Source organism: Astyanax mexicanus, chromosome 19 (genome assembly GCF_023375975.1).
Source record: "Astyanax mexicanus isolate ESR-SI-001 chromosome 19, AstMex3_surface, whole genome shotgun sequence".
Taxonomy (NCBI): domain Eukaryota; kingdom Metazoa; phylum Chordata; class Actinopteri; order Characiformes; family Acestrorhamphidae; genus Astyanax; species Astyanax mexicanus.
This window is the reverse complement of record NC_064426.1, coordinates 6379424-6403714: the sequence shown is the minus strand read 5'-3', so window position 1 is coordinate 6403714 and position 24291 is coordinate 6379424. Positions and strand designations below refer to the sequence as shown.

General features: G+C 42.6%; 1 protein-coding gene across 1 annotated transcript in view; it reads left to right on the top strand.

The window, feature by feature from the left end:
* Nucleotides 1-24291, top strand: part of fbxl16 (F-box and leucine-rich repeat protein 16) — a 47312-nt gene that overhangs the window by 15122 nt on the left and 7899 nt on the right. The window contains exon 2 of the mRNA XM_022675820.2: nucleotides 20263-20926. Within this exon, the coding sequence (XP_022531541.1) occupies nucleotides 20279-20926 (648 nt within the window). The 5' untranslated portion in view covers nucleotides 20263-20278. The remainder of the gene's footprint in view (nucleotides 1-20262; nucleotides 20927-24291) is intronic.

The window sequence follows — 24291 nt, the reverse complement described above, 5'->3', positions numbered from 1 at the left end:
ACAGTCACAACTGTTCACAACTGGTTTAAAATTGTCTACCTGTGATCAGATTTTGTACATAATGTCTGGTACAGTAAGAGACTTGCAGTTTTCTTTGGTTCTTTTGGAGTATTTGGCCCAATCCAAATAAGGCAGCTAGTTACATCCGTGCACCAACAGTTATCCATTGTATTGTTCTATTTTGCTCAGGTTCCAATCACTTCCATGGCTTCATGTGTTTTTTTATGAACAAGAAGCTCCATCAGAGCCTAATATTACCAAAGCAAGGCAAGTGGATACTTGTAGAAATCTATAGTATGTTTAGTATGTGGGCAATGGTTTGTTATTAGAGATGCAGACCCAAGATGGGTTTTTTTTGTGAGTTACCATTTTCTATTTTGCATTTGAGACAAAGACAGTTGTGCCACTATAGAGCTGTCAACTTGCATCATATAGTAAGTAACACATGGCTCTCTGTAAATAAACATTTCTCTTCCTATTTAGATACAGAAATATAAACAGATTTACAGTTCTTGGGTGGCACAACTGTCTAACTGCCAATGTCTGTTATTGAAAAGACAGAATATCCTAAGTTCAAATTCTGTTACAGAGGGAATCCTAACCTGCAGATAGGAATAAGAAGTGAACAAACTGGAGAAGCAGAGGACTAACAATTACAGCAATATATTTGGATCATACTGTTATCTGGCATGTGTAGGTGGATGAGTTTATTACAAGGACATATGTAGGTGCATCTTCCTCTCAGAGTAGAGCATGTAGGTGTATCATACTGTTGTGGGAAAATGTGGACGTGTGTTATATTCTGTATGCTGTTAGAGCAAGACTAATAGTAAAATATATAAGTTAAATAGATTACAGAAGTCATCGGCACGCATGGATGATGCATGGATGAATATGTGTTACCCCACAGCAGTCGCACAATGCAGACACAACGCAAACACACACCTCCCCTGTTTAATGTTTCTACTCACCAAACTGTGAAGCTGTGTGCTTCTTTTACCACACGCTAAACAAGCTACACTTAGCATAGGAGGCTAAGCAAGTTGCTAATTGCTAATAGCAACGGTTTACAGCTAAAGTTCCCAGGTGCAACTAGCCTGTGAACTTTGTTTTTGCATTACATCCATTGCTTACCGTGCCATGACCTAGATTTGTTTTTATTTATTTTTATTTTTTGGGTAAAATTAAAGAAACTCATCATTTTTAAGTGGTCTGAGCTGTTTATATGAAGCTATGCCATACTTTTTATTTTTTTTATGAGTAGATGTGTAATACAGTTATAGTAATATATAAAGACATGACATTTTGTTACAGGAGCATATAACAATGTAATACTATAAAAGGAATACCTACATATAATATATAATACTGGAATCAATACAATATATAGTATCAGTTAAAAATTAGGACCCAACTTCTCATTCAATGATTTTATGTTTAGATTTTTTCTTAGAGTGTAAATGAATACTGAATTCATCCAGACTATAAAGGAACACATAAGTAGTAACTTAAAAGTGTTAAACAAACCAAAAAATACTCTGTGAAGAAGCATTTAGATGCTTTTATCTGGGGAGCTGTTTGTTAACTTGTGGTTTCTGAGGCTGATAACCCTGATGCATTTATCCTGTACAACAGAGGAACTCTTGCTCTTCCTTTCCTGGGACGATCCTGATGAGAGCCAGTTTCATCATAATGATTTTGATGGTCTATACCACTGCACTTGTTTATACTTTTAAATGACTGACCTTAATTTCTTAAAGAAATTGTTTTCTTTGCTTAGTTGAGTAGTTCTTGCCATACTATGGATTAGAACATTACTCAAATAGAGCTTTTATTCACTGTTTATCAACTCTACTATTAACTTAAGTTCAGCACAGCTGTTAACTGAAAGCTATTTCAGGTTACTCTACCTCATAAAGCTGTCTGAGAAAATTTCAGCCAAGATGTGCAAAACTGCAATCTAAGCAAGAGGTGCTGCATTGATGTTACAAGTAATATCTAGATGGATTTAACATTCTAGATGAGTTATTGTTATATACAAATCTGTTATTTTACAGAAATTTTGTATGTGCAGACGTTATTACAGAGTTATTACATGTTATTTTATTACAGAAATTTGTGTTAGTCATACTATTGCAGCGATATGCATACTGATGTCACAGCATTGTACGTCTGTGTGTGTTCTACAGTCAGAGTGGGTCATTTTCATGCTTCATGTGTGTTTATATTACAGAATGACTGTTGTAAAAGTGGTGTTTGACTTTAGCTTTGACTCTCATTGGAAACGTCTATTGGATCATGCAGCATTTCTGTGTGAGGTGTTATGTAACCCTCCTGTACTCTTTGGGTACAACTGCAGTTTCAGCTCCACACACACACACACACAGTATCTTCAGTGTATAGGAGAAGCAAAGGTTTGTCTTTGCGACTGTGTCAGATACATTTTAAAGGTCTAAAAAACTTCCTTCAGCTGATGTAAAGGTTCTTTACCTATTTAAAGGTTCTTCATACTCAACTGTGATTCCTCTGTGTGGCATTGCTTGATACTTGTTGAAGCACCATTTGGTGTGAGCCAATGAGTGTGCATGGACGCTGTGGTTCCATGCCCATCCATTCTGTAGAAATGAATCCAAAGGTGTTTTAGAAGTATTTTATCCTCTTCATTAACATAAATGATGACATGAAGTATCATAGAAAATTGCAATGATTTGCAGTATCGTGATATCATCATTTTTGCAACATACTGCGATATATTGTACAGGTGCATCTAAAAAAAAATTCATATCATTGAAAAGTTGCTTTATTTCAGTAATTCAGTTTAAAATGTGAAACTAATGTATTGTATAGATGTATTACACACAGAGTGATTTATTATAAGCATTTATTTATTTTATTGTTGATGATTATGCCAAGTCCTGCTGGAAAATGAAATCTGCATCTCCATAAATTGTCAGCAGCAGAGGAAAACATGAAGTGCTGTAAGATTTTGACTTTAAACTTGATAATAAAACACAGAGGATCAACACCAGCAGATGACATGTCTCTCCTCTAAACCATCACTGATCATCAGTAAATTTTACATTTCATTTAAAGTAAATCAAGGAAGCAGAGTCTGGAGGAAGAGTGGAGAGACACACAGTCCAAACAGCTTGAGGTCTAGTGTGAAGTTTCCACCAATCAGTGATGGTTTGGAGAGTCATGTCATCTGCTGGTGTTGATCCACTGTGTTTTATTATCAAGTCTAAAGTCAGTGCAGTTTTGTTTTCCCACAAAATCTTACAGCACTTCATGCTTCCCTCTGCTACTGACAACTTTTATACAGATGTGGATTTCATTTTTCAGCAGGAAATGGCACACTGCCCACACTGCAAAAAAAAGCACCAATTGGTCTTATTTTATATTCCAATTAACACTGATTTTGGGGTTTTCATTGGCTGTAAGCCATAATCATCAACAGTAAAATAAATAAATGCTTAAAATAGATCACTCTGTGTGTAATACATCTACATAATATATGAGTTTCACAACTGAGTACACACTGGTGATGATTATTACTGTATTTGGATAAATATAAAAATCTGACAAGAGCAGCAATCATTGATTATTACTGTATATGACTGTTTTAATCAAGAATAAAACAATACGTAATTGAAGCTTGTTGATGTCTGCTTAATTACGCCCAGCCGTTCAGTCGTCAGTTCCTTAGGCTTATCTAATGAACACTTGTATGAAAACACAATAGATGGAGATAGTACGAGGAGATGCACGCAGACGCTGCTTTTTATCTGATATCGTTTCATTAAATAACTCCAGTGATTAATGAGATTTACAGCCCTGCACAGTCTCACTGAGTGCGCTGCTTTTATACAGTGCTGTGGTTCAGGTGCCTCCCTTAAAAAGTAAGGCGCCTTAAGTCAGCGCCCAAATGGATGGCAGGGATGGCATATGGATGGGGCATTGGCGCCCTGCCACCTCGCTCTTCTTGGCCCATTTCCGAGTACAGAGAGTTCCCACCAGTGCTGCCGAGACTGTGGCAAACACATTTCTTGCAGTCTAAACTATACGTTTTTAAAACAAGAGCTGTTGCTACTCCAATATATATTTCAACACAATATGTACAAATGTTTTGTTGAATGTATATTCACCTACATTAACTCATTAGCACCCATTGCTGACACAGATGTGCAAATACACAGTAGATAAGTTCTCTCTGCTATGGAGCAGATAAGCATGGACCTATTGGCACCAAGCCTAATGTCTCTCTAGCCCATGCTTGGCAATGGCAATGCTTTTGACAATGAATGCAATCAGTTCTTCACAGCAATGCTCCAAAAAAAATCTAGTAAAATGCCTTTTTTGGACAGTAGAAACAGTAGCACCAACAAACGATTTTTATAGCCTATGTATATTTATAACTATTGTATAACTAGAGAAACACACAGTCCAAGACAACTTTCATGTAGATGCAGATTTTATTTTCCACATTCCACATTTCCACATTTTATTTTCCAGATTTAATACATCTGCACTGGTTATTTTTTCTTTTTTATTGCATAATGTGTCACATCAGGCCTCAACTTCTATTAACTGATTCAAAAGTCTGATCCATCCATAAAAGTGTTTTCACACTGCAAACAAACCGGATCGTGATTCAGTTAATTCAGAGTGAGGCCAGGTCTTTTGGTCTTTTTTCAAACAATTTTTTGTTTCTTCGTCCGGATCATGGACCACAACACCTGCTGTTTTGATTCGGAAGCTTTATACCCCTCTAAATGTTTGCCACTAGGCATGGTCAACCAGATTACCACATTCTGTGGAGCTATATTGTGTTTAAACACTTGTTTTACAAATAGCCACACTTTAGCTGACTTTATTAAATGATCAATATTTATATATTATATGTTCTGTAGTAACTTGATCAGATATTATGGAAATGACAGCAGAGCTTCAGCCAGCATGTTCTCCTTTGAATTGTCCGTTACGGGGGAACATTTGTTGCCTCTTTTTTTAGCCTCTTATCCCACCCATTGTCTGTTTCTCAGTCCTGTTTAAACACCACAGGTTACCAGGTAAACAAGCCAACTGGCTTAGCAGAAACAGAATTAGGTGCAACTTAAATAAATAGGTCTCAGTGGGCTTGTGCAGCTGGGTGTCAGAAATGTTTGCAAAATTATTACATACGATAGGATATGCAATACACCTACTCTCAAGTGTTTTCTAATTGGACTGCATTTATTATTTAGTACATATTGTTTTACTCACATTTGGATGCATAGGGCCCTATTTTAGCGATTTATAGTGCACCCTTTAAGGTCTAGGGACGCGCTGACTTTGGCACATTGATATTTTAACATTGTGGTGCTTTTGTGCATCTCAGCAGAGACAGATAGTGACCTGTATCACCAGCAGCTCATTTAAGGGAACAACAATGCTATTCTATTTTTTATTCTGTTTATTGTTGATGTAATAGCTGGATTTGCTCTCTGTAACACGTTTATTTGTGTGTGGGGGGGTGGGACGCTTTTGCATTTGTAAGATAGTATTGGCCAGCTGACTGTTGAACGTTGTCAGGGTTTTATTCAGTCAGTGGCGCACCTGTGTTTCCCGTCGTCAAGATAGAAACACACCAGATATTTACATTTACATTTACATTTAAGGTATTTAGCAGACGCCCTTATCCAGAGCGACTTACAACAGTGCTTCAATGTTATTTCAAATATCCAAAGCTAGTTTGTAGACTAGGAGGATCAAGAGATACACAGAGCTTGATCATGTTAATTTTTATTTTATTTATTTTTTTTACTTACCTGAACACTCCCATCAGTGAAGATTTATGCATAAACTCTGGCACTATTTTAACAGCGCCATTGCAAGGCGAGTGTAAAATAGCAACAAGCATTGCAACATGCTTTGTGCAGTGTGTATGATAGCAAATGTTTATTTAAAGATTAAATGTTGATTCATGTGTTGTTTATATAATTCTCTAACCCTGCTTCATCAGGCTGCTCAGTGGAGCTCTCGGCTGCTCTCCGTGGTGCTGAAGTTGCATTGAGTGGGCTCTAGCTGCCCCCCTCCATCCCCCCACCAACTCCACCACCACCACCATCCCCCGCCGATGCCAGCACTCTTCTCGCTTCCTCCTCCACTCCTCTATCCACCGCACTCGTCTCTCGCTGCTCCAGCGCTCCCGCTCTTCCGCATCCGCTCCCGTATGCCTTTATATGGCCGAGCGGAGCCGCATTACATCTTCTGAACAGAGCCATTCAGACCCGGGCGAGAGGCTCACGGCTAATACTGTACCTCTTACCGCAGCGGGGGGCCGTCACGAGTCGCTATCTTGCAGATTAATCATCCTTTTTAAATAGTTCTGTATAAAACGCTTATTATAAATACAGTACGTGAAGAACCACTTCAACTGAGAACGCAAAGAACTTGTTTCAATGCATTCCAGTGGTACTTTAGGTTCTGTATTTTAGTAGAATATAGAAGAATGGTGGTGAAGTGGGTTCCAACTTAAGGAACCATGAAACTGAAACACCTGTCATTTTAGTGTGGGAGGTTTCATGGCTAAATTAGACCAGCCTGGTGGCCAATCTTCATTAATTGCACATTATTGCACCAGTAAGAGCAGTAAGAGTGTGAAGGTTCAATTAGCAGGGTGAGAGCACAGTTCTGCTCTAAATATTGCAATGCACACACCATTATGGGTGACATACCAGAGTTCAAAAGAGACAAAGACAAATTGTCGGTGCACGTCTTGCTGGAGCATCTGTGACCAAGACAGCAAGTCTTTGTGATGCATCAAGAGCCACGGTATCCAGGGTAATGTCAGCATACCACCAAGAAGGACCAAGCACATTCAACAGGATTAACTGTGGACGCTGTAAGAGGAAGCTGTCTGAAAGGGATGTTTAGCTGCTAACCCGGATTGTATCCAAAAAACATGATGAAATGTTTTGATTCTTGACACAAGAAGTAGATACACAGCGCTGTCTCTGTGTCTGTGTAAGTGACAGGCTGTTGCTGCCTAAAAAGCACGAGGAGGGCGCGAGGGAGTAAACACAAGGTAACCAACCGCATGTCCTCCATCCACATGGCTGGGCACGTGCTTGTAAACTCACATGTCAAAAAGCTGTGCACCTCAGTCCAGCACAGATTTTCAGTGCAGATATTTCCAGTTACAGCTGAATTCACGCTTTTAATCCCAGAAAAAGCTCTTATTTACCTTTTTAAAAATTCATTTTAAATGTCTGATTAAAGGGCCAATTACTGTAGTTTTGCTGTTTTTCTCGGGGTTTGAGTGCTTGGTCTGATCACAATACATATCATTGAAGAACATTTGCAATGCAAAATTTTTCCAATATCGTGAAGCCCTACTATGGGTTGTTGATAAGTGATTGCTAGGTGGTTGCTATGATATGCCCAGTTGTTACTGTGGCAGTAGCTAGGTGGTGGTCACTGTGTTGTTAAATGGTTTATATAGTATGCCAGATGGTTGCTGTTGTGTTGCAAGATAGTTGCTAGGTGGTAGTTAAGATATCCAGAGTGGTGCTAAGTAGATACGAAAGGGAAGCTATAGTTCAGGCAGTTGTAAAAAAAATAGAGCTTAGTGGTTGCCACGGTGTTGCTAAGTATCCCAGGTTGTTCCCAAGGTGTCTTAGGTGGTCGCATAGGTGTTGCCAAGCTGTTGTACCCCACACTGCTTTTGTAGATATTTAATCTTTCTCTACATCAAGTTCTTTTTAATATAATCACCTTTTTCCAGCACACTGAGCTTTTCGTTTGATTTGCTTTCTGTTTCAGAGAGCTATTGACAGCAGCTTTCAAAGCAGTGCCACAGATTCGTAGATATATTTAGATCAGGGCTTTGTTCAACCATCTGCTCAACCAAGAAGAAGTGAAGTTTCTCTCAAGCATTTAGTTTTGAGACATCACACGCCATCTTGTACAAACCATTCTTTATTTTTAATTAGAAAAACATCCCACAGCATTATGCTACCACCCCCGTGTTTTACAAGTTGGGGTGGTGTTTGACCAGGAAGGATCAACTTCTCCTTTATATGCATTTTTGTTTACCACATACTGTTGTATGCATCTTTACTGAAGTTTAAAAATCCATTTAATCTTTGAAAGTCTCTACTTGTTTTTGTTTATTGTTGAGTTAAGTCCATTTTAAAGTGATAAAGCTCCAGTTTTCCCTGACAATTGACACGTACACAGGTTGCATCGGGTATAAATCATTACTAACCAAGTTAAAATGTTATATTTCTCAGCAGATTTTTAAAACAAATAAAATGCTTCTTGGATAAATTTGCTTGAGGTGGTTGAAGTTGATTAAATGGTTAAATGGACTGCAGTTTCATTAATAGTGCAAATAATCGACTGTTGAATATTTGGTTCTCCCAAGCTTTAGGTGCTTTACACCAGACTGAAATAGCGTGCTAAGCGCTGACACTATGATCGGGAGATCGCTGGTTCGAATCCTGCTCATGTAGCTTGCCATCAGCCTGAGAGAGAGTCCTGAGAGAGCACAATTGGTCTTGCTCTCTCTGGGTGGGTAGATGGTGCTCTTTCCCCTCATTACTTTCAAGGGTGATGTCGATCAGCACAAGGCTGCGTCTGTGAGCTGATGTATCAGAATCGAGTCTCTGCGCTTTCCTCTGAGTGCGCTGTGATGCTACTCAGCAATGCTGCATTGGCAGCAGTTTGAAAATAGGTGGTGGTTGAGTTTACATGTATCGGTGGAGGCAGGGGCTAGTCATCACCCTCCTGGTGTTGGGGCTTTTCTAGTAATAAGGGGAGTCCCAATGAGAGGGTTGGGTAATCTGTTGTGTAAAAGACGGTCATCATACATTGCACAGTACACAATAGATGAAAAAAAAGAACTGGTGTTGTAAATTAATCTAAGGACAATTCTATGCACTCATTCTGCTTTGTGAAAGGCGTGTTTTGGATGAAAGAACTGTATTTTTCGCACTATAAAGTGCACTGGATTATAAGGGGCATTTTGTGACACTAGTAAGGAACAGTGGTCTGGTAACTAAATTAAGTAAGGCAAAGCAAAGTAAACAAAACTGTCTCTCCTGAAAACTGTTTATTTGGGTGAGTAAAGTGCTTAGATTTCCAGATTTCCATTAAGGCTGGGTGCAGCCTTAGAATTACCGGCTAAATGCTAGCGTTAGCTCCGACAGTGTTACACTGAGGAACCCTGAGTGTTCTGGTTAACCAGGACGATATTAGCTGCGTTTCAGTTCAATATATTCGCCTCTAAGCGGTGAAAGAGCTAATGTTTATAACGATTAGCGGCTAATGCTAATGCTGCTCCAGCAATGCTAGCTGGGGATGGCAAACGGCTACAGGCTGATAATACTCACCTCTAAATGGTGAAAGGGCTAGCGCTTTTTAGTCTGCTCTGTGTGAACACACAAAACTAACCCAGACCAAATGTATACAGTGATATCAACACATGGACCTTTTTTTGGACTTTGGGTCAGACTTTTTTAAGAAATGAAAACAAGCTTAGTTTAGTAGCAGTCTAAAAGTGCCCAGTCCACACCGCACAAAAGCATATCCCTACCACGTGATGCTACCTCCCCCACGTTTCACTGTTGGGATGGTGTTTTTATTGAAGAAAAGGCAGGTTTGTTCCTTAAATAGCATTTTGATTATTGGTCTAAAAGCGCAAGTAAAAAATAGACTTGACTGATCAATAATGAGCTATATATACAGTAGATTCCAAATTTGCTTCTACCATTTAGCCAGCTGTTTCTATTTGACAATTCTGTTTTTTTTTTAAATAGGACTAAATTAAACATTACTAGTTTAAAGACATTAAAAAGAAGAAATGTTTAAATCTACAGTGAGCTGAATAGATGTGATGTGTTTGCTGCATTGAAGGTTATGCATAGAGCTGCTGTGTGTTTTGTTTCTTCTTTTCAAAAGCAGCTGGGGGGTTTAAGCGTAGGATTTTCCGTCCTGCATCCGGTTAACAGGTGCTGGCCGTGTCTGTTGCGTAAGCGGTGTAATTTAGCTTTTGTAGCGCTCTGTTATCTGTAATGCTCGGAGGTGTTGTGTGGATGCTGTAGAATTGGCATGTAGGCGGATGATGTTTGTTTGCACTTCACAGTGCTAAGGTCTGTTTTTCACATTTACATATATACAGTACATGCACAGTCATTCTCAGGAATGGGTGCCCTTTGTGAAGATAAAAAAAAAGACAGTCATTTAAAAGTGACAGCCGTGGGAACACATTTTATTATATTGTTTTTATGATGCTAAACGCAGGTTTTAGGTGTTTAAGTGTTTAGAGATGTTTAATTTGAAAACATAATGCAGAAATATGATATGGACTGAAGGGAAGATAGGGAACATACATACATATGTAGCTTTAGCATTAGCTTTAGTTTTTAGTTTTAGTTTGAGCTCTCCAGGTTTATCTTTGACTCTTTTAGCTCTTTAAGATTAGCATTAGCTTAAGCTTTAGCTCTCCAGGTTTAACTTTACTTTTAATTTGCTCAGATTCTTACTTTAAACATTTACTCTCTAATTTCAGATTAAAGTGTGTATTGTCCTTATTTATGGTGTGTTTATGTCTCTCTTTATAAGGTATTTATCGCATCCTACAGGGCTAGCATGCTCAGAACTTTTTCCTGTTTCACTGGACTGCTCACCAGTGCACACAGTAAGGTCCATAAAGACATAAACACACTCCTAAACCTTGTAAAAAGCCTTCCCAAAAGAGTTGAAGCTGTTATCTAGCTCAGTCTGAGTGAGACAAAGAGGGGGCCGTGTTTGTTTACTTTGTGTTGAGTTTTCTCTGTGGCAGCAGCACATCGATATACATAATTAACATTATACAGTAAAGTCACACCGCTGAAGTACAGCATTATACAGGAGTTTTAGTTTAGTTCTCCAGCACTGAGGCTGGAGCAGAATTAGCATTAGCCGCTAACCATGCTAAGCACTAACTCTTTTGCTGTTCACAGGTGAGTATTATCAGCCTTTAGCCTGCTACTAACCTCAACTAGCATTGCTGGAGCAGCATTAGCATTACCTGCTAACCACGCTAACAAGCTACGTGGGACAAACTGCTTGCTAATATCGCCCTGGTTTAGCTGAACACTCAGGGTTCCTCAGTGTAGTGCTGTCGGGTGACATTTACTTGTGCAAATTGTGGCTAGCGTTAGCAGCTAGGCTACACCCAGCCTTATTGAAAATCTGGAAATCTAAGCTTACTAAGTGCTTTACTCACACAAATAAAGAGTTTTCAGGAGAGAAATATGTGTAGATTAATATCTAGCGCTTGTTGGACTAAAAGAAAATGTGTTTTTTTTGAGAATTACAGATTTGTTTACTTAGCTTTACTTAGAGTCCTGCTGAGTTAGAAGGAAAACATGCAGACACCCCTGTTCCTTACTAGTGTCGCAAAATAATGAAAATAGACCAGAAAATTTACGTTTATTGATAGTGCACCTTATAATGAAGTGCTAGATACAGTAGCTTCCTCAAAGATAGACGCAGTTCCTTTTCTCTGAAAGGCAGTAGGTATAAGTTAGCTAGCTATTGAGCTAGCTCCACACAGCACTCCTGGTTAAGTTGGCTGTAAATAGCTGTAAATAAGATTAAATAGTCTGTGGTAATGTTGGGTTAGCATAAATTAGCTAGCTAATTTATGATCAGTGTTAACAGCAGTAGCTACTTTAGAATGCATTCACTTTACAAATGACACTACCATTTTAATACCATTAAATATGAACAGATATTCAAACACAGATTCAAAAGAAATCAACTTCTAAAAGTGTGTGTGGCAGAATACAGTAGATATGCTGCATAAATTGGGACAATACCATATTAAACTCTATGGATTAAGAATGGGATGTCACTCAAAGTCTAGGTGTAATGAGTAAATAATATTCTACAGTCATAGGCAGCTGAGTAAATACTATTATTGTATTGTCAGTATAGTGCATTTCCACTACATTGGATAAAAACTAATTGTAAGAATTTACCGTATTGTTTGTACTATAATGCGCACTTAAAATTCTTTTTTTTTTTTTTTCCAAAATTGAGAATGCGCCTTATAATCCAGTGCACATTATGTATGAATTTTACCAGTCGGGTACACAGGAAATTTGGCAGTGTTAAATCAACACTTATTAGTGTTAAACTTTACACTCGCAGTGTTAATTTGTGGAGTTATGTGTCATAACTAAGTTTTGGGAGTGAGCCACGCCCTCACTCCTCCCACTTCCATCCCTATTTAAACAGTCACTTCCTCTCTACCTACTCATTGAACAAACCTCGCATGTGGTGTTGCCGACCGCTCCTTACCTGATACACGATGGTTCTGCACCTGTCTGTCTCCTGCGACCAGCTGCTCCCATCCACCCTGACTCCTCCACTGCCTCTGCTCCAGGCTGCCTTCCCTGGTAGTGGTTTTATCTTGTCTCGGCTGCTGTGGCTATCGTCTCCTCTACCTGGTCTGGCAGCTCCCGTATGGTCTCCTCGGCCCTTGAGCGGTCTCTCTTGCCGCAGCTGCTAAACCCTTCCTCCTGCCCCTGCGGGGCCTCCACGCGTTCTCCGCGTTCTCTCTCTTTCCGCCATCTCTCCAGCGACGCTGCCGCTGTTTATCCTCTCCTGCTGCCACTGCGGGGCCTCCACGCGATCTCCGCGTCCTCGGCGGTCTCTCTCCCTCTCTCTTCGCCGCTGCTGCTTCCTTCACGAGGCCTCCCCGCGACCCTGTCATCCGCGGCGGTCTCTCTCTCTCTCTCTCTCAGCGCTTCCGCTGAACCACTCCTGCTACACTCACAGGGCTTCCTCGCGTCTTCGCCGGAGTCCTCTTCAACCCTTTTCGGCGCTGCACGCGCCCCTCCGGCGGCTTGCTGCACTGCTTGGAGCCGTCTGTTTTGCATTTCCTCCTACTACTGCCTCTCTGGGCGATAATCGAGCTTCGAGCGTGGACGCGCCTCCTCTCTCTCTCTCTCGCCCTTCTCTTTCTCTCACTTTCTCTCTCTGCCGCTCCGACCTGCGTTTCTTTTCCACCCAACCCGCTGGCCGGGTATGGCTCCGCCTTCCTGCAGCCTCACTGGGCTGTTCTTGAGCGTAGCCACGCCTCCTCTCTCTCTCTCTGTCGGCGTGCCTCCTTATCCGTGGATCAGCGGTTTTTCTGCAGATGTGTTCAGCGCCCCTCTCTCTCTCGCTCGCTCGCTCGCTCGCTCGCTACCGGCGCCCACGCCGGTGCCGCTACCGCGGCCCGCTCTTCCTTTTTTCCCTTCCGGCCCGTGTTTCTTTTCCGCCCGACCCGCTGGCTGGGTGTGGCTCCGCCTTCCTACAGCCTCACTGGGCCGTTCTAGAGCGTAGCCAGCCTCCTCTCTCTCTCTCTCTCTCTGTCGGCGTGCCTTCTCATCCATGGATCAGCGGTATTTCTGCATATGAGTTCAGCGCCCCTCTCTCTCTCTCTCTCTCTCTCTCCCTCCCTCTCTCTCTCTCAGCATCTTCTTTCTCTCTCTGCCTCTACCGGCGCCCACGCCGTTTCCACTGCCTCTGCCGGCGCCCACGCCGCTCCCGTGGCCCGCCCTTTCCTGTTTCCCCTTCCAGCATGCTTTTTCCGCCTGACCCGCTGGCTTGGTGTGGCTCCGCCTCCCTGCAGCCTCACTGGGCGGTACTCGAGCATGGCCACTGTGATATTACTGCTGCTGATTTGGCGCCGCCTGCTGGTCACGTGCTGCTAATTTCAGTGTAGACGGCTGCATGTCGGGAGACCCCCAGCTGCCTGTGATATCCCTGCCGTGGGCCGGCTTGCTGGCGGCCCGGAACTGGCGTTCCTCCGAATGCTGACCTCGTTTCGGAATTTAAGACAATTATCCACCGTGGTGTCTATCCTTTGAGCTGGACAGAGTGCGTGGGTCGCATATGCTCCCTGCTTCATTCATAACCCTCCTCACCATGATCGCGATCATTTTCGCCATCATTATACTTATCTTACCATCGTATTCATCTTAGCCATCGGCATCTTCACCCTTGCAGTCTTTGCCTCCATATCTCTGCCACCATCGCTGCTCTGTCTATTGTCTTGTGCCATTGTCGTCACCACGATCCTTGGCACCCTCATCATACTCACCTCCATCATCACCATCGCATGGCCATCTTCACCATCGTCGTCATCACCACCATCTTTGCATCACCATCGTAGTCGTCATCTTCATGGCAGTCTTCACCATCATCACCTCCATCTTTGCCCACATCACCATCATCGCCACAATCTTCTCGCCGGCATCTTCATCACTTTCACCTGCTTCGCCTGCATCATTGCTTTCGTCATCGCCATGGTCTTGAGCGTGATCTCGCTCTCGTCATTGCCCTCTTTATCGTCATCGTCATCACCACCATCTCCGCCTGCATCGCCTTCATCTCCGCCATAGTCTTCATCACCATTGCCATTGTCTCTGCCTACATCACCGCCTTCATCTCTGTTACCGCCATCTTCTGGCCTGCATATTCGTTGCTTTCACTTTCTTCGCTCTCATCAACGCCATGCTGAGCATCATCTCATCCTCATCGTGGCCATTTTCACCTTAATCGTCTCCGCCTCCTTTGTCTGCATCGCCTTCATCGTCGCTGCCATAGTTTTCGTCGTGGCTATCATTGTCATTGTAGTAGCCATCTTCATCCTCATCATTGCCACACTCTCTGCCTACATCCCACCAGCGCGATCTTCTCACCTACGTCTTCATCTTCCTCGTCTTCATTGCCATCGTCTTGGGCATCACCTTGCCCTCGCTATGGCCATCTTCGCCACCATGGTCATCATCATCGCCCCCATCTCTTCCTGCATCGCCTTCATCTCTGCCACTGTTGTCATGGCCGTCCTCATTGTCTTTGTCTCTGTCATCGCCATCATCGCTGCGATCTTCTCGCCTTCATCTCCATCTTCCTCATCTTCATCGCCATCGTCTTGGGCGTCACCTTGCCCTCGCTTTGGCCACCATGGTCACCATCGCCACCATCTCTGCCTGCATCACCTTCATCATCTCTGCCACAGTTGTCATGGCCATCCTCATTGTCGTCGTCTCTGTCATCGACATCATCATCGCTGCGATCTTCTCGCCTTCGTCTTCTTCATCGCCATCGTCTTGGGCGTCACCTTGCCCTCGCTTTGGCCACCGTGATCACCATCGCCACCATCTCTGCCTGCATCACCTTCATCATCTCTGCCACAGTTGTCATGGCCATCCTCATTGTCGTCGTCTGTCTGTCATCGACATCATCATCACTGCGATCTTCTCGCCTTCGTCTTCATCTTCATCGCCATCGTCGTGGGCATCACCTTGCCCTCACTGTGGCCATCTTCACCACCATGGTCACCATCGCCACCATCTCTGCCTGCATCACCTTAATCATCTCTGCCACAGTTGTCATGGCCATCCTCATTGTCGTTGTCTCTGTCTGTCATCGACATCATCATCGCTGCGATCTTCTCGCCTTCGTCTTCATCTTCATCGCCATCGTCTTGGGCATCACCTTGCCCTCGCATGGCCATCTTCATCACCATGGTCACCATCGCCACCATCTCTGCCCGCATCACCTTCATCACCTCTGCCTCAGTTTTCAGGGCCAACCTCATTGTCTCCATCTCTGTCTGTCATCGCCATCATCATCGCTGCAATCTTCCCGCCTTCATCTTCATTTTCTTTGCCTTCGCCGCCATCGTCTTGGGCATCATCTTGCCCTCACTTTGGCCATCTTCACCACCATCGGCATCATTGCCACCATCTCTGCCTGTCATCGCCATCATCGCCGCAACTTCATAGCTTGCACCTTCACCGCCCGCATAATCGCCACCATCTGGGACGTAATCTCGCCCTCTTCATTCCAATCTTTCGTTGCCGTTGTAACAATCACCCTCACCGTACTAACCTTTGTCACCGCCACCCTCGTCTTCGCCTCCTTACCCATCTTCGCTACACCAGTCGGTCTTTCCTCCCTGCCCATCCTCCATCATCCCAACACCAGTCCATCTGTCCTCCCTGCCCATCCTCCATCATCCCAACACCAGTCGGTCTGTCCTCCCTGCCCATCCTCCATCATCCCAACGCCATTTCATCTGTCCTCCCTGCCCATCCTCCATCATCCCAACACCAGTCCATCTGTCCTCCCTTCCCATCCTCCATCTTCCCACCGCCATTCCAACTGTCCTCATTCTGTCTGTCCTCCCTACTCTCTTTTGTTTATCTCCTGTTGCTGCCATCTTCCCACCCCGTCTTCCCACCCTGTCTTCCCACTCCATCTTCCCGCTCCGTCTTCCCTCTCCATCTTCCCACTACCTTGCCCAGTCTTCCCACTCCATCGCCCCGTCTTCCCACACCGTCTTCCCACTCCATCGCCCCGTCTTCCCACACCATCTTCCCACTCCATCGCCCCCCCCCCCTCACTTCTGTTGGACCATCAGGAGCACCCCTTCTACCTTACCGGGTCGCTCCTGCTGCGCATGCGGGTCGGTGGCTGCTTTTGGGGCCTTTAAACTACATGTACAACACGTGCATCATTCCATTAAGTCGCTCAACACTACCTTTCCACTTCAACCGATTTCTGCCACCAAGGACCTCATTCATTCTTATACTCGAATAGGCTGGCAGCACCTTCAAATACCTTACTTAATTATTCCCTACCTTTCTTTCCTTTGACTTCCACACTGCCTTCCCCTTGCATCGGTTCATCCTCTGGCTTTCTCAAAGACTACAAGGTCGGACTTCCAACACTCAGTTGCTTCTTAAATCCTAGCAGTGGTCGAAAGTTCTGATTTAATTTTTGGGGCTTCGGCTTCACGCTTTACAGCGAAGCTGCCCCGAACTCCATCCCAAATACTCTGAGTTCGCTCCCCCTCTTTCTTCTTCTCTGCCCAATCAAGGGCGTGGGTCAATACTAGCAAAGTGGAGTTATGTGTCATAACTAAGTTTTGGGAGTGAGCCACGCCCTCACTCCTCCCACTTCCATCCCTATTTAAACAGTCACTTCCTCTCTACCTACTCATTGAACAAACCTCGCACCCACCTCCTCCCCATCTTCCTCCTTCTTTAATTTTATTCTCTTCTCATGTTTCTCTTCATGTTTCTCTTCATGAGAGGGGGGGCTTCGGCTTCACGCTTTACAGCGAAGCTGCCCCGAACTCCATCCCAAATACTCTGAGTTCGCTCCCCCTCTTTCTTCTTCTCTGCCCAATCAAGGGCGTGGGTCAATACTAGCAAAAACACTAATAGTGTTAATTTAACACTGCCAAATTTCCTGTGTATTAAGTAGCAGAAGTACAGCTTTATACAGGAGTTTTAGTGAATTTTCTTCAGCACCCAGGGTGGAGCTGTATTAGCATTAGCCGCTAACCGCACTAAGCGCTAGCTCTTTCGCCATTCAGATGTGAGTAGCCTGCTGCTAACCAAGGCTAGCGCTGCTGCTAAACCACTCTAAAATACTGTAAATCTAAGCTTACTGTAAGTAAACAGAAGCACTTTACTCACCTAAATAAAGAGTTTCCGAAGAGAAATTTGTGTAGATTAACATCCAACGCTTGTCTGACTTTGAAATAAATAGTTTTTAAACCTTTGGAAACAACCTTGTGCCTTAGTGTTGTCGCTTAAAATGCGCCTTATAATCCAGTGCACCTTATAGTCAGTAAAATACAGTACCCAAAAATGACTCAAATCTCAGTAATTAAAGGAATAAAATTGTTAATATACTGCATTTTATTCCTAAGGAATCATTATACACCTTCTGTTTCCCTCATTTAGGATTTAATGATATAAAAACAAATGTATTTGTATTCCTTTAATGAAATCTGCCTGGTTTGAAGGCTCTTGTGTCTAAAATTAGCATGTTCCCTCGTAGCTAGCTGTCCTTTGCGCCGTGTGCAGTGTTTTGTGCTAGGCTCTCGAGAGGCCTTATTCAAGGAAACGGATGAAAGCGAGCGACACTCATTGACATTTTACGCGGGCAGCATTAGCGAGCCGAGCACGCGCACCTGCGTGCAGCTTTAAGGTCGAGCGGGAAGTTATGGAGCTTAAAAATAGCAGCATGATGTCATGTATGGGATGTGGGCTTTGATGAACTGCTGCATACTAATTCAGGATGCTCAGTGCTTTGAGAGGCTGGTTATTTTTATACAGTTCTGCATACAAATCTGTTCATTCTCTATTTATTTTCTGTATGTTTGTCTATTCTTAGGAAGATGGAGGATCACAAGCCATCAAAGCAAGCTGAAGTGCTTGAATTTTTGCACCAGGAGTAAAAAAGCATAAAGTTATCCAAAAGCAGTGTGTAAGACTGGTGGAGGAGAACATGATGCCAAGATGCATGAAAACTGTGATAAAAAAAATAGGGTTATTCCATTAAATATTAATTTCTAAACTCTTAAAACTTTACGAATATGAACTTGTTTTCTTTGCACTTGCATACAACTGCTGCATACTAATGTATTGGACTTATTTTAGCTTCTGCTTGTAACTGTACTGCCCTAGAACTGGCCTTGCTGGTCATTCTTCTTAATCAGTATGGTCAAACTTGGTCCTGTTGGTAACCACTGTAATTCTGGAATCATTTTCCATCCCTTGTGCTGTGCAGTGCCTGTTTTATGGCAGATAAAGTTCAGCAATAATTCAGATTATCATCTATCTTCAGAACATTTTGTCAATACCATTGTGAAGAGTCATTGTGCTTTCGTGCAAACTTCAGGCATGGAGTAATGTTTTTTTTAGTAAGCAGAAGCTTCCTTCGAAGTTGTCACCGTTTCCATGCATCTTGGCATGTTCTCCTCCACCAGTCTTACACACTGCTTTTGGATAACTTTATGCTGCTTTACTCCTGGTGCAAAATTCAGGCAGTTCAGCTTGATTTGATGGCTTGTGACCATCCATCTTCCTCTTGATTATATTCCAGAGGTTTTCAATTTGGCAAAATCAAAGAAACTCATCATTTTTAAGTTGTCTCTTGTTTTTTTTTTTCCAGAGCTGTAGGTAGACATATAGATAGGAAGGTAGATAGAAAGATGAAGTAAGAGATAAAGAGAAGAAGACATTTGCATTCTAATCTATCATAACCCACAAGCAAATCGGTGCAAATTAGGCTTACGTTTGTTTGGATGTGCTCTGTAAGATGTCAAAGAATGGATTCATTGAAGATTTAAGTTGTTTACATGTATAAATAGTGTGTGAGTTTAGGTGGGGTAAAAAATAAGCAGGTGTTGGTTAACAAACATGTTTACCATTCAGTTATTTACCTCAGAATGAAACTGATATTTGATCTTGAATCCTGAGTTGGTGGTCCTCTCGATGTGCCCCCTCAGTGCTGTTGATTTCCCTACTGATGTGTGTTTAGTTCCTGTTTGGATCAGCTGAGACTCTCCAGTTTGTTTTCAAAGGATCAGACAATGGAAAGATGGTAATGCATTAGTGTTGGCTAGCCTTAGATGTGTGAATGTGCTAATCTATCAACTAAAAATATTAAAACAGCAGACGTCTATGTGTGAAATCATTCAACTGATGCCAAAATGTTGGCTAAAAGAGTAATACAGTAATACAGCTCTGGAAAAAGGTTAAGAGAACACTTCAGTTTCTGAATCAGTTTCTCTTGCTATTTATAGGTATATATTTAAGTAAAATAAGCATTGCTGTTTTATTCTATAAACTACAGACAACATTTCTCCCAAATTCCAAATAAAAATATTGTAATTTAGAGCATTTATTTGCAGAAAATGGGAAATGGCTGAAATAACAAAAAGATGCAGAGCTTTTAGACCTCAAATAATGCAAAAAAAAATAAAATAAAGAGTTCAGAAATCAATATTTGGTGGAATAACCCTGGTTTTTACTCACAGTTTTTTTCATGCATCTTGGCATCATGTCCTCCTCCACCAGTCTTACACACTGCTTTTGGATAACTTTATGCCACTCCTGTTGCAAAACGTCAAGCAGTTCAGTTTAGTTTGATGGCTTGTGATCATCCATCTTCCTCTTGATTATATTCCAGAGGTTTTTAAAATAACTGATTCAGAAACTGAAGTGGTCTCAGAAAATATTAAAAAAAAACTAATATTAATATGAATATTAATTAAAAACCATATCATGTCACCTTTCAATACATAGCTTACTCGAAGCGATTTTCCCCAAAAAATGAAAAATGATAAACTATTATAATATTTAGTGCCAAAATACTTTAAAAAATGTTTTTTTTTTTTTACAGTGAATTTACCAGGTGCTATGTGTTTCTCTCTTCCAGGCTCTGAAAGCTGAACATGTCCACTCCAAGTGACCTCAAGTCTCCCTGTGTAACACGGAACGGCATGGTCAAGTTGCCCCCCCAACCCAACGGCCTCGGTTCGGCCAGCATCACGAAAGGCACTCCGGCCGCAAAGAACCGCCTGTGCCAGTCGTCTTCGGTTCCCACCATCTTACCCCCACCCAGCCTTCCCTACCACCTCGAACCCCTGCCCACGGCAGCCTCCCTGCTGGGCCCGGACCTGGACACTAGCCCCCTGATGGCCATCAAGCCCCCGCTCAGGCAATACCCCAAACCCCTGCTGGAGCGGCAGCTGGTGCTGGACGAGAAGGTGCTCAATCGGCTGCTGTGGTACTTCACCACCGCCGAAAAGTGCATCCTCGCACAAGTGTGCAAGACATGGCGCAAGGTGCTGTACCAGCCTAAGTTCTGGGAAGGTGTGACGCCCATTCTGCACGCTAAGGAGCTCTACAACGTCCTCCCCAATGGAGAGAAGGAGTTCATCAGCCTGCAGGCCTTCGCCCTCAGGGGCTTCCAGTCCTTCTGCCTGGTGGGCGTCTCCGACTTGGACATTTGTGAGTTCATCGACAACTACCCGCTGTCAAAGAAGGGCGTCAAATCCGTCAGTCTAAAGAGGTCAACCATCACGGACGCAGGACTTGAGGTAAGAAAATGACCAAGCCACGCTCCAGCCACAAGTGTGTTAGTGTGTGTTGTGCTGGTACGAGTGGATTAGACACAGCAGTGCTGCTGGAGTTTTTAAACAGTGGATAACTGTGAATAATGGGTGTAGAACCATGCTGGATCGATGGATAAAGCTCTGGAAAAAACTAAGAGACCTCTTTAGTTTCTGAATCAGTTTGTTATTTATAGGTTTATGTTTAAATAAAAGGAACATTGTTGTTTTACTCTAGAAACTACAGACAACATTTCTCCCAGATTCCAAATAGAAAAATTGTCATTTAGAGCATTTATTGGAGCAGAGCTTTCAGACCTCAAATAATGCAAAGTAAACAAGTTCATATTCAAGTTTTAAGAGTTCAGAAATCAATATTTGATGAAACAACCCTGGTTTTTAATCACAGTTTTCATGCATCTTGGCAAGTTCTCCTCCACCAGTCTTACACACTGCTTTTGGGTAACTTTATGCCACTCCCTGTGCCACCAAGTTTAGCTTGGTTTGATGTCTGTGATCATCCATCTTCCTCTTTATTATATTACAGAGTTTTTCAATTTGGTAAAATCAAAGAAACTCATCATTTTTGCTCAGGGCATGTTTAGTTTCCAAAATGTTCTGAGAATTGTAAGAAGTGAAGCAGAAAGTACTATTCGGTAAAATACTGCAGAAATAAACAACAAAGTGTTTGTTTAACATACAAAGAAACAAATGGTAAATACAATTTAACTTTTTAGTTTAAATTAAAAACGTTATGTTTTGCAAAAAACATAAAAACACAACTGCTATCCCACCTGTTAAGCATGGGGGTGGGAGCATCAAAGTTCTGGGCTGCTTGTCTACCTTGGGGCCATGATGACGCATTAGTATATTGTTCATCCTAATATCATGTCAGTCATCTCAGCAAATCTGAAAAACGAAAAGTTCTGAGAAACAAATTACATTTGCCTGCAGTCCAAATATTGCTGAATTGCCTTAAAATGTGAAAGTTGGTATTTGCGATGGTTGGTATTTTAAAAAGATAAAAAGTCCCTGTGCTCTGTTGGCCACACCCCCACAATTTAGGCCTTATTTGAAAGTCCAGCACGTCAATTGACAGTACAGTAGGACTTAATATGATTGCATAATTGTTGCCTTTCTTATAGTCCTCTTATACTTCTCAGGACAAAAATGAATTGCCAGGTCTCACAAGTATAAAAAAAAGCATTCTAGTATTCAGACTGTAATACACTGAAAATAAAGATTGCGCAATAGCCGTCCTCCTCCTTTTAAAGATCACGCAGCCATGCTTCCACTCATCACACTTCCCTCTGAGCTGATGCTATTCTCGGACCGGCCTGCCGTTGCCATGGTGAACACTTCGGAATCGTAAGTGATGCTATCCGTGGCGTTTTCTCTCCGACGCTCAGGCCGGAGTTCGCTCGGAAGCTGAAACGCTCGCTCGCTCTGATCCGTACCGGACCAGGCACCCCTATCTCCACCCCCCACAACCGCCTCCACCCCCTCCGCTCATATGTGAATTATCTAGGGCAGCCCAGATATGACGGCACCAGGCCTGGACGTCCCCAGGACCTCAGCAGGAGGGCCGGACCACGAGCGCCGCTGACAAGAGCCGTTTGTTGTAGTCAAATTAGTCCTTTCGGTCAGCTCCGCATGCATTGTGCACCCTGTCCTGCTGACGTCCCTCGTGTGGCTTGAACGCCGCCCAAGTAGGTGGTCCAATCGGTCCAAATGGATCAGTCATGATTAAGACATAATGCCATGTGCGCACTTGACGAACCAGCATGCTGTTGCCTAGTTACAGAATAGCCAGAAACAGTTTGTCCGTTTTTTTTTTAATCTTTTTTGAGGCATTAATTAGGTCAGCAGGGTCAAAATGAGTTGGACACAAGTTATTTTGCTGATAATTGGGCAAAATAACTGTTATTTTTAATTAGTTTGATGCCAAAAAAACAAAATATGGCAACGTATTCAGCTTACAGCAGTTTGCCCCCGCCCATTAGCCCCACACTGTAATAAAGCAGCCATGTCTTGTGTGGAACATGTGTTTGTGCATTGTCTTGTTAAAAAATAAAAGTTTATGGATGTCTCTGGGAAAAGATGTAGGGTCCTATAGGGTCCCTGCGCATGTGGCGTGTTGCGATGCTCATTGCTATCATACACCCCACCAATATTGTATTTTCATACCTGTGCCGATTCACAAGCAACGGTGCTTGTGAATATATCTATGGTGGTTTCGAAATGTAGTGTGTTCTGGAACATTTCTGGTGTATAGCTATGGCTATATTGGCAATGGAAAACACAGGTGCGCCACTAACTAAAAACAACCTAGGTCAACCAGTGAAGAATCAGATGTTCATTGCTATCTTGGCAACACAGGTGTGTTTGCGTACCTTCACAGCATAAACAAGCAGGTCAGTATCCTCTGCTGAGAAGCGCAGAAGCACTGCGCCGTTAAAATACTGATCCGATCTGCCAAAGTCATAGTGCACCTGGCTCTTAAAGGGAATGGGAAGTGACACACTGATTGGTATATTGCACATTACGCCCAAAACACCATCATGATTAATTAAGAGAATTACTACATGCCTTTTACATGTTTTGAGCTGAGCAAAACATACTTTTGCCGTCGTTACGATAGCAAAGATCCAATGACACTCCCTAAATCAAGCTGTATAGTCGCCTACAGTACCTGTTGTCTTGATGGCTGCTTTTGTACCAAATCACATCGTTACTTAATTCTGGATTGTGTTACAGGCCTGAAAAGAAGAATTTGTATTAATAAATAAAATAAATAAATAAAATGAGATTCAGCAGATAAAACATGAAATATGTCAGATTTTTTGTCTAAAATCAAATAAAAGTCAATGTAATTGAAAGAATGAAACTGTCAGATTTGTTAATATATATCAACAACGAGTTTTCGTACATAAGTCATGTATGCACGTTCTTACTGGTTAACCCCCGCAGTGTTTTGGTGCGTGGAAGTGGACGCACGGACGCTTCATTAAGCCTGGCTATCGCACACTTGTAAATTAATCCTCCTTTATGTAATTAAAAATGGTTGTGTAATTTGCAAGGAGAAACTGCATATTTAGAAACAGCCCTTGGCAATCCTTTTAATGAGAAATCTAAAAAAATAAGGCTTTGTCGGGCCGTGAACATGGGTGAGGTTAATCCTATCCTAGCTGTGCTCCACAAAAGAAAACAAAACCACGCTTCCCTCAAACAAACGCTGAAAAGAGGGCTTTGTTTCTCAGTTTTATGGGGCTGAGCTTGAGTTTTCTGGAAACTATGGTGTGAGCAGACCTTTTATGAGGGAGTGTTTTTTGCTGCTGTGAATGTAATATAAA